This window comes from Apteryx mantelli, chromosome 22 (genome assembly GCF_036417845.1).
Source record: "Apteryx mantelli isolate bAptMan1 chromosome 22, bAptMan1.hap1, whole genome shotgun sequence".
In the NCBI taxonomy this organism is placed as follows: Eukaryota; Metazoa; Chordata; class Aves; order Apterygiformes; family Apterygidae; genus Apteryx; species Apteryx mantelli.
In genome coordinates this window covers 3,435,754-3,447,326 of record NC_089999.1, presented here as the reverse complement: position 1 = coordinate 3,447,326, position 11,573 = coordinate 3,435,754, and the positions used below count along the sequence as shown (strand labels likewise).

The 11,573-nt window shown below is 42.3% G+C and overlaps 1 protein-coding gene across 1 annotated transcript in view; it reads right to left on the bottom strand.

Annotated features, from left to right (window-relative positions):
* Positions 1–10,741: 10,741 nt before the first annotated feature.
* Positions 10,742–11,573, bottom strand: part of CALN1 (calneuron 1) — a 139,997-nt gene continuing 139,165 nt past the window's right edge. The window contains exon 6 of the mRNA XM_067309604.1: positions 10,742–11,415. Coding sequence (XP_067165705.1) covers positions 11,288–11,415 — 128 coding nt within the window. The 3' untranslated portion in view covers positions 10,742–11,287. The remainder of the gene's footprint in view (positions 11,416–11,573) is intronic.

The window sequence follows — 11,573 nt, the reverse complement described above, 5'->3', positions numbered from 1 at the left end:
AGGGAGGAGAACCTGCCTGTACAAGGGACCCTTAATGCCAGCTATTTGCAGTACTCATGGCTTTGCCCTAGGATTTGTGTGTTTGACAATTCAACCCTCCAATCTTGTAAAAAATAGCTTCTGCTTACCAAGAAGTGATGAACTTTGGCCATTAGCTGACACGTCAAAACCAGCCGTGTAGTGCCTATTTTTATGCCTGCAGAGGATTATTCTGGCATCTCCAGTGGAGCAGGACGTTACTAGCAGATCAGACTTGATGACTTCAGAAGGATAGAGGCTGAAAAATCAATGAACTGAGGCAGAGACCTGATTTTTTTTGTGCAACTTGCTTGAGATGCAGAGAAAGAAGAGCTGGAGCTTTATACATCTTAAAATAGTGCTTTTCCATCCCAGAGCTTTTGTTATTTGTCTGTGTTTGCAATCAAGTTTAGACCTAAAAGTACTCTACCATCAGCAAGCATTCAGGGAAGCAGTGATATTTTTCTTGCCCAAAGTGGTGGTAGCCTCCGCCAGAGGTGGGAGATCCAGCTTCACAAAGAAGTTCCCAGGTCTGTCTCTGCACAGCAACAGGACACTGAAAATTTTCTTGCCTGTGCCATCAGCATCATGCCACAGGTTGCTGACCCCAAGTTTATGCTGATGCATTGAATTGTCTCTAGTTACATTTTTGGTCATCCTGTGATTATCTCAGCTTTCTCCCATCATATAGAGAACTATTTTTGACAGCTTAGTCTGAAAGCCAGCGCATTATGGGCAAGTAAAAATCTAAATGGAAATTGGGGTTAAAAGACATTTATTACAGTGTTTGGCAAGTGTGCACTTGGCGTCTTCAGTTTGTGATACTTACATACTGTTATAACGTGGCATGTGCTGGGTGGCAGTTTTAGTGGATTTATCACCTTGCCTTTAAAGGGAGGTGGTGGGGGGGCAGGACTTTTATTCATTACAAATGTAATTATAGACACAATGAAATGGTCATTCCCTTTTAGCCAGACACAAGAGGCATAGATGGCTTTGGAAACACCATCTTTCAGCCGTTCCTGCTCTTCCTTGCTCAAATACCTACAGCTCTAGAAGTTCCTTAGTTTTGTCTCTTTCCTCTCCCATTTCTCCCCCAAATCTTTCCTAGCCTTAACATTGGGCACAAAAGCATTCCAGCTCCCAAATAGACAGTCTCCTTTCTGAGCAAAGACTAAGAATGGAAATTGCTAATGCAAACTGTGTCTGCTTCAGAAAGTTGCAAAAAAAGTGGAAGTGGGGACACTGGCGTGTAGCATTCAGCAACCTCGGTGCTAGCAGCAGCAATCAACATCTGCTGTAATTACTTTCTTTAGAACTTTACAAATGTGCTGATAATTTTAGTGGGAAGAATAATAAATGGGAAAAGATATGGAAGATACTCTTGGTGAATTTTTTAATTAAAATGTTTTTGATTTTTAAGAAACTCTTAAAGAAGCAATTAAAACAAGATGATATTAGTCTATACTTACATAGGAAAACCTTGCCAGTATTAACTAGCTTTTACCAAATAAATTGCTGCTTCTGGATTTACATTAGCATATAATTTCTGTAGATATTAATCAGGAAGAAGCATATTTTGAGGGGATGACATCCTAGCTGCAAAACCAGCCTGCGGGTCACAGGCAGAATGTGTGTAATGGTAGGGAAGTGTTCTGCCTAACTGAAGGCACTGTCTGCTGGGAGTTTTGAGCTTTGGGAGCCCATTAATGACAAGAGATTTTAGACCAGACAATGCCTGGACTTTATTTAGACTAAAAATCTTAAAACAGGAAAGTCTTACTTCTTTAGCATCTGTATTTCAATAATTAAATTTGAGGTCTTGGCCAGACTCTCTTTAAACAAAGCAAAAGAGCCAGGGTGTGAAATAATGCACTATATGATGACCTAATCCAAGTCCCACTAAGTCTGGGAATGTTTCCACCAGCTCCCTGGGAGCTGGATTGGACCCATGCAGTCATTCCTGCCCATTGCCAGTGCCTGTTCCAGTGACAGCAGGCTCCCAAAACCTCCCAGTGGGGCACAGCTGAAGGATCAAGCTTTTGAGTGGTATCTTCCCCCCCTTTTTTTTTCTCTGCTGAATGTGTAGCATTAAAACAACATGCGAGCTAAATAGGCTTTGGAAGACTTGAAACAGTGGTTATATTTGTGGGCTCTTTTCATGGCGGGATAAAGCAGTTTGGTCTCAGTTCAAATGTCATATTTTTTTCTCTTTTAAAGTGTGTTTTCTCCCTCTGTCAGTGAAGATTTCCTGATGGTATCATACTAAACTGTTAGGCACAGTGCTTTTCCTCACTGAAGGATGATGGGAAGAGATGATGTGTAGTAGCAAGGATGCTAGAGAATTTCAGCTCCTGAATTTTCTGGTTACTGAAATGTAATGTGCAGGTGTGGTTTCACTGAGGACATTGACTGCAATGGTGTGCATGTGAACACTGGTTGCAATGGAGAGCTGAGTGGTGTAGAGCTGGTGTCTCCTTCCAGTAGTAAATTTCTTCAATTACTCATTTGTTCTTCAGTTACTCATTCATTCTTCAATTACTCATTCATTCCTATAATAAACGTATAGGAATTCCTACAATAAATTTGATTCATTCCTATAATGAATTCAAGCTCATGCCTTATATGTACACTTACAATATTCCTCAATACATTTACATATTGTAAGAGGTCAACCTGAATATACACTATCATTTTTTTATCGGATTACAAGTTTTGTAAACATGTTTCCTGCATCACTTGCTTTTCAGTGGTAATCCATGCATAGATAATTGCTCATACGAAAATTTGAGATGGTTCCAGGAACAAGGAACAGTGTCTGAGCTACCAGGCTCTTGTCCAAATTGCTTGCGATTAATAAATAACGTGAGTCCATGAACCTGAGTGTAATCCATTTTGTTGTCTGGGGAAAACCATTCATATTTTCAGAGTTTAAATGAAGGAAACAGAAATGCTATTTTTGTAAAAATGGTCAGGGTTAGGGAAAGTGTTACGGCTCTGTTCCAAGCACAGGGTAGAGATGATAGAAAAGTGGAAGATGGTGATCCCTACAGGCATGGCAAGAGCTTTGGGTGTTGCAGTGTTTCTCCCAGTAGTCCTGCCCAGTGTGGCTCCACCTGGATGAAGACTTGCCTACATCAGGTTTTTCCTTTTAAGGTTTAATTTGGGCATTGCTACAAACAATTTGGGGGAGAATCATTAACCTCATTCTTATCTCCTCCAGAGAAATGACTTCACGTAGAGGAGCAGTAGTTGTGGAGGTTGGTCTACACTGAAATGAAGAGAGCTGGATTTGCTAACACAGCAGCTGCTCTTCAGTGGAACTAGGGTGTCCAGACATCTGAGCATGGTTTAGCCACACAGAGCAGCTTTCAAGATATGAAGCCTTGGCAGTGGCAGGGATGGGAATAAACCCGATGGTCAATGTATTTTGCTAGCAGCAAAGAGCTGGACAGGGCCCCTCTGAGCTCAGCGGAACAGGCCCGTGATGTTCTGGAAGCTGTAAGAAAAGGTTTTCAAGTCTTTAAGCAAGGGACATAATATGGCACATGGCATAGTCTAATCCTCCTCTTTGAGATCTGCGTGTGGTGCCCGCCAGCCGTGCAGGCTGAGGTTTTGACTTCCACCGCTTCCAGAGGAGAAGTGAAATTCCTCTCTCTGGCATGCAAATGAGTCCCGTGTTCTTCTCCAAGCGATGATCCTAGCAGTGAGCAGGCAATGCATCTATTCAGCCAGGAGCTCTTTTTGTAATAACAGGCTTTAAAATATGTAAATCTATTTTCAAAGCAAAAAATACCCCCAAATGTTCATGTATCCGTCAGAAGGAAGAACGGGTCTCTGTCCTAATATTTTATGCAAATCTAGCTTTTGCTCTTGTACTTGGGCATGAATAAATATCAATGACTGCTTTAAAATGAGGAAAAAAGAAACTTCATCCCTCATCAAAAGAAAAAAAACCTTTATTTCTATTGCATAAATAATGGTAAAATTAAAATCTTTTTATACAGATTATATATTTACAGTGGTGTTTGGTTAGAGGAAATGGCCGATACATATGGCATTCGGTTTTCCTTTATACACGTCTTTATACACTTGGGTAACTTGCAATAACATAAGATTTAAGTTGCATGCCAAGTTAATTTATATTAATATTTACAGTGTTTTGTACAAAGTGGGTTTTTTTTTTACCATTATGCTGCTGACTTTGTGAGTTGTTGTCTTCAATTAAAATGCCATGATTTACATTAACAAGCAAAAAATAGTCAATTTTTAACAATGAATGACAAATGGCTTGAAAATGGTGAGAGATGAAACGAAGACAAAAAGGAGATCCCTATATTAGTGATGAACTTCCTAGAGATGAATCAGGAGGCATTGATTACTTTAGATCCTACTATGGATTAAATGGCAACAGGCTGGATTCTGGGCTCCTTCCAGTTTAAACCAATTAACTCTCATGAGTTACTTCTCATTTACTCTGGAAAATGAGAGCAGCTTTAGCTCTTGTCCTCTCCCCCACCCCAACTAAAATTTGAGAGAACAAGAGCTGCTGAAAGAAGCTGAGATAACTTTGGCTCCTCTGACAGAGATGGTAAGAAATGTAATACCATTCTTGAGTTGGTGCAATATGAAAATAGATGCATTTGTTTAGAGATTACTGTTAAATGGCTACGCTAGGGGCCTGATGCTGCAAACATGTCAGCAGTACCTTTGGGTTTGATGGGACTGCTCACAGGATTGACAAGACATGCCTAAGTGCTGGCAAGACTGGAGGGGATAGTCACTAGAGCATGCTCACCAGCTTCAAATGGGATGGTCAAATGTTGACTTCTTGACTGATTAAGACAGAAGACCAGCTGATATGGGAAAATTGATGTATGGAGCTCACCTAAAGCATAGTAAAACTAGTGGTGTTTGAATCTGCTTATTCATGACCATGAACAGCTGTAAAAACAATTGATTGGAAAATGGCAATTTCATTTAGTAATGCTCTTCCAGGCTATGAAGTATTTTGGTCTGTCTTGAAGGAAAATAATTAAAAAAAATTTTTTTTCATAATCAAACTATCAACTACCAATTTTTAGATTCAGAGGATTTCCTTTTTCTCCTTTCTCCCTCTTCTTTCTGGAGCTGAAATTTTTTCCTGGTGAAGAATGTCAAATTCAGGCAATTTTTCAGCCTTTTGCCACTGGAGAGGTAGGAATAGAGTACTCTTCCAATTAAAATGTTGTCAAATTTTCTGTCCATCTTGTTCTCAGTGAAGCATCTAAGGTTCTTACAGCTGCCTAAAACATCCTACTTGAACTATGGAAAAACAAGATTTGTTCCTGATAATAACAGACAGCAAAGAGAGATGAGATTGAGCCTTTTCTTATGCATTAAATTCCTTATTTCCTGGGAAAGTAATAGGTTTTAAGTGATGCCAGGGAAATGTAATTGCACTGTCAGAACACACTACAGTAAAATAATAGATGGAAAACCAGCAAGTTCTGTACATCTTCATCTGTGGAATGTGAGCATGATTCAGAGCCAAGAAAAAAGACACTTTATCATAATCTTATATTAGGAGAATTAGTTTTTCTTCTTTCAAATAGTCATCTATAAAGCAGAAGCTAAATAATTTATTACACGGGTGGATAAAATAGGGAACTTCATTCTTAGTGATCTTAATGTATTCCTCCTACTGCTTCTCTTCTCACAGATCTAAGTCTGACTCGGGACTGTGAACCTTTCACTTTTGTGCGATGACAGCCCTTCGCAGCACTATTTGCTCCGTTCATGCGCACATTACACGTGAAGCTAGAGAGTTTTCGTGGAAAAAGCTGCGAGTCTCTTTATACTGGGCACCCTGCAAAGGAATGCATCATCTCGAGCAGAGCCAGCACTGGACATGGGCGGCCATCATAATTCTCTGGTGTGTCCCAGGAGATGTTCTGGTCTTCTGTGGCAGGCAGAAACACGCAGTTTTTTGCAGAAGACTATTCTTATGCTTTACACAGAATAAAGTATACGTCAGTAGGTACTTTGCTCATCGAACTCTGTCACACAAACTTCATCCATCCATAGTAGCATCCTTGGGATTGCTTTCTACCTTCTTTTTGATTTGACTCCTTGCTATCTAATGTTATATGGGAGAGGACCAAAAAATTCTATTTACTTGGCCTCAGCTTATATGAGAAGTGCATATATATAAGTATATCTTTTCTTATACAAAGATGCTGGAAATCTGCCATTTAAGGCAACTAACACCCAGCCCAACCAATTCACCATCCCTGTTATCCAACATACAAGCTCCCAATAAACACCAAATAGTCTGTATGCAATATCTGTGAATCATCAGATGATAACCAAATACTCAGTTCTAGCTTGTCTGGGAGCAGGGGGCAGGTAGCTGGGTCTCCTGCCGCTCGTTCTGCTCACAGGTGACCTTCACTCTGTGGGGTCCACGAGCACCTTCACCAGGATGGGGTGTCCTCTAACAGTTACTAGCTCATTTAGGTACCCACCAAATATGAAAGAGAATTATTTTTTCCTCATCAACTGTATTTTTTAATCCTATTTGACCTCCACAAGTGTAAGGACCAAAATGTCCCTAACAAAAGACAGCATTCCCAGCTGCGCAGCCTCCTTGTGATTTTCAATACGCCATTAAATTTCTGCTGATACTGCATCTGATCCGCAATGCCTCTCTCAGTGGCTGAGTTAAACTCAGCAAGAGGGTCAGGCCTGAGGCCCTGATGAAGTCCTTAGGTTGTGCAGTCCATCGTGCACAGGAGCCTGCTCACCCAGGGCCGCTCTTGGCGCCAGGTTGCTCTCATCCCACCAGGGAACTCCTCAGCCGTGGCTTTTTTCGCTGCTGACCTTACCATATGGTTTTGGATGGGGCAGGTAAGCAACACTCCTTCAGCAACTTTTGCTGTGCCTGGCTGTAATGAGCTTCTCTGTGGCCTCCGATATATTTTGGACTACCACGTGCTTGCAGTTTCCTCACTGGCTTCTCTAGGAGCAGATGCCTGCACTGCCTGAAAATTGGGATTTGCCTTCAAAGTGAAAGCCATAAATGATTATTCTGAGCTGTGCCTCCCATCAGCGATGCAGACCTGTGCCTTGTGTGAGCAATAATCCAAATCTTTCCCATCAAGGATCAATCGATCCTTCCATTAAAAACCCACTTGCACTGGTTCAAACCAAAAGGCCTCCACAAGCCTGGGAGAGGCACTCACCTGTGTCACGCAGTGGCTTACCCTGCATTGATTTAACTTGTTCCCAAACTAAAGAAAACCCAAAGCCTCTCTCAGGCTAAAACAACCATGTCCACCCTAAAGCTTTCCCTGCGTCTCAACTTCTTTAATTTCCTACTTTTTTTTTTTTGCCTAAGCCAATACAGGCGTCTTTGGAGTGCTCAGAATTTGCTAATAATCCGTGAGCTGAAACACTGTCCGAAGCTGTTTAAGAACCGGTTGTCCAGCCTTGGTTTGACTGGTGAGCATGTTTTAAATTGCTGCGTGTCTCTACGACACTGTGGCACACATGTCACGAACAGTGAGGGTTGCCATAGCAATATCCTTTCGTACAGAATTACAGTGCTGAAAAGACACTTAAATTCTCATGTAACCGGCAAGAGCATAAGTTTAGTGCTTTTTCTGACAGCTCTACCTAGCACTGCTGCAGTCTGGGTATTTTTTAAAGTAAAGTATGTTAATTAGCAGTCCAATAGGTTTTTTTTTTTTTTTTTTAAGTATGGGATGTGGGGTTTTTTATTTTTATTTCTTTGATTCTTCTACTTTCTTCCCCCTAAGCTTTTGCCATCAGGTTCCAATCAAAATTTTACTGTTCTATTTTTACCTACTGTCTCTAAAAGCAACAAAAAGCCCCTTTTCTTCCTCTTGTGTAGAAGCAAAAAAAAAAAAGGATGTTACATTAATGGAGCCAGGGAGGTAGGTGGGAGACATGGGTCCAATACTGAAAGCTGTTGGCTAGGAAGGATGGAAAAGTGTTGGTAGAAAGGTTACTGGGAGAGGAAGGTTTGGAATGGCTTGGCCTGATCTCATCTTGCATTGCCACTAGCCACTGGAAGAGCTTGACTGATCACAAAAAGGAATATCTTCCAGACGCATTTAAGTAAAGGAAGGCAGCTCTAGGAACAAAAGGGTGTCCTCTGGCAAGACATGACACTGATTCAAAATAAATACTTTGGGTTCCCTCCAGGAAAAAAAAAAAAGCAACCTAATAAAACCCCCAATCCTGTATCCAGTAAAAACAGTGGGGAGTTTTCCAATAAACTCTACTGACCCTAGGCTATGGCTTTTACCAATATATGAATTATAGGTTTGGTTTGACAAGTGGAGTTGGAAGATGAAGAATTATCCTGAAAAATGACTGTATTTACAAAGCTTTTTATGCAGCGTGCATGTAGAAATTACGGAGGCTTACAGAAAGCTTAAAGGAATGAAAAAGATTATCTTGTCCGTAAGTAACTCTGTAATAACTGGAGTCTGGCTGGTTTTAGCTGACAGATGAGCCTGATCTATGTGTATTAGCTTGTGTTTCTGGAGGAAGCAGAAAGCCACCACTCTGCCCTGTGGGGCTGCGACTACTGACCGGGATGGCAGGACAGTGCCTTCCTCTCCGTCGCTCCATGCCCATGCTGCTCTGCCCTTTGGTGCCGGGCACGCATGCTAGCTGGTGCTGGTCTCAGTGCACTCCAGCACAGCTCCAAGGGATGGCTGAGGACTTCCCTGGTTAGCCCCATGGGTCTGCTCCAGCCCTGTGTGAAACCACCAGGGAGTGGGACAGGTCCCAAAACGGCCCCTATGGCCCAATTCAGTGTTCGCATCTATACCCAAAGGCTCGTTCCTGTCCATGAAGTGGAACAGGATACCAAAACCATGGAAACACCCTGGAGATAACTGCAAAAATCTTAATAAGCATCACTCAGTGGCAAGTAACATGTAGGCTTTTTTCTGCTGATGCCACCTTTTCACATGCCCTGAAGCCTGAAAATGTGTCTGACAGTTCCCTTATAAAGATCTCAAAGCTCGTTGTCTGCAATGTCCAGTGCAGCAAGCACTGTGAATATACCTTGGTTCCCCAGCGAAGTGAATCATGCACTCGAAGCTTGCTTAAGATTTTCTGTTGTTGGTTAAGTCTGCTGTTGCACTATAGAAAATAGAAAACTCTCCATCTTCTGGGAGATGTAACAATTTTTGCAGAATATTTTGCAGTTGAACTCTATTAGTCACAGTAGAACAGAAATAAAGAAGTATGTGTTTGTGTGTGAGACGCAGGGAGAACTTCAAACCAGGCAAAAAAATAACTCATCTGCTTTGGAAAAGAAAGCTGTTGTCTTCAACGATGGAGAGGGGGCACCAGGAAAATGATAATGTAGTGGAGGTAGGTGACAAAAACAAACACACACGTAAAGGCAAAAAAAGTGGTAACATGAATTTAAAGGGGTGATGGGAGACAGAACAGTGAGAAGCAGATTTTCAAATCAGGCTACTAAAAAGCATAGATTAAATGTTATAGATCAAGGTTGTAACCAAAGAAAGACCTGGAATGACTCTTTGGGACAGATCCAGGCTTAAGAAGATGGGTGCCGCGTAGGACGAGGGAAGCTCATGGTTTATGATCCTTTGGGAGCCATCCTGCGCCCTCTCGTGACACAGAAATCAGTCATCTACACTTACAGGAGCAAGATCTCACTGTTCCTTGAAACTTCTGGAGCTAACCCAGCTGGCAACACGAAGCTACCACAGCTCTTGGGTCTGGGTGCCTCTGCGGACCTTCAAGGGAACGCTCCCCACGCCGTCTCTGCAGAGCGACTGGTGGAAAACCTCTCCCAAGAGAGCAATGAAGATGGATCTCTCCAGTGAGTGACACACAGATGGCACAGTTCATTCATAGGTAAATGCAAGGGTTGTGTCAAGTTTAAAAGGAAAACAATTTCAAACATAATCCTGGCTTCAGGCGTGCGCAGTCCTTGGGCTTTCCATGGGATGTGTTGTGTCTCTTGTCTGCATCACTCCATCTTTTTCTTGCTGCTCATTAAAATCTCTTCCAGGAAAAATAACTAACACTTGCAGGATTTGAAAGTTTGACACACTACATAACATATGGTGGTATGCTCCAGTTTGATTCCTTCTTCTCTTGCTGCAGGCTGCTTTTCAGCTTACCCTCTTTCGAGCCTATCCATGGGACGGGTGAAGAGGCGGTGATGGTGGAACAGCTCCTGGGAGGGAATAGAGCAGCTGAGCGGTCAAAACCACACACCACCGCAAAGGCGAAAGCATAACTTCTCCTACGAGAAGGTGCCTGACATGGAGGCTTCACTACAGGTTAAAACCAGGGCATGTAAAATTAAAGAAATAAAAATTGAGTGGACAAGGAAGAGGAGGAGGACCAATATAGAGGAGGGGCAAAACTTTTGGAAAGCAAATGTTGTTGAATATGCAGATGGGACCAAATACAGGGAGTTTTAACTGACGCTGGTGGTTGCAGAGTCGGTTGGAAGACTGTGCACAAATCTCAGAAATGTCCATGTGTGAAAGCGGGTGGTGTTTTTAAGCCCTGATTCAAGGTGAAAAAAATGGCAAACAAACTCGTGCTACCCCACAGTCTTGTGTGTCAAAGGCGGCATTTATAGACCAAAAATAGAATATTTGTATGATGCTGGCAAGTTCTCTCTTTTTTTTTTTTTTAATTTGAAAATACTGTACAAGGATGCTCTAGCTCCCCTCTAATGCCATAAACTCAAAGGCATGGTCATAAGGGAAAAACAAAGTGAAGCTGAAGTACATGAAATAAAACAAACAGGACTTGCTTGCGGCAATGCTACGATCAACTTCCTGGGAAGGTGGGCCCAGCGGAGAGCTACGTGAAATAGTCAGTCGGCCCCTAGGTTAAAAGACAGCCACGCTGAAATAAGTCATGAGGCTGTGCCTCCTTAAAACTGCAAAACAGACCGCTGGATGAAAGTGTCTTCCACGTTACCATTGCTGTTTTGAAGCAGTAATTCGGGACTCCTGTATATTTTTTATTGCATTAGGAAACAAAACCTTTAAAGCATTAAGACAGCCCTTTTATGTCCCTGCCAAAAGGATGTAGTTGATTCACAAGACACATTACGCTGCTGGCCTCAGGCTCCTGTCGAATGTTGCTTTATGTGCCTGCCTCTGTCTCTTTCCCTTGAGAGAGTCGGATCAGGAAAAGCTCACCCGGTGGCATGCGCATGCATGGTCAGTTTGGTTCACAGTGTCACGGTGAGAGGCTATTCCATGCCGCTCCGGAGGATCTGGTTGGCCGCAATCAACATCACGCTTATAATAAAGGCCATGGCAAATGCGCAGATAAGGCTCTTCCGTACGCAGGTCTGTCTGTTCTGCTTCTGTGCGTGCACTGCAACAGGGAGAAGGAGGAGAAAAAGGGAAAGATGAGCTACTTGGCCCAAGAAACATTTTTGCTTTCCACCAGTTTCCTTTATGAGCTCGGATGTCCTTCCTTTGCCTCATATTCCATATATCTGGAATAAAACCTTCTGCTTAACCTTCTATGCA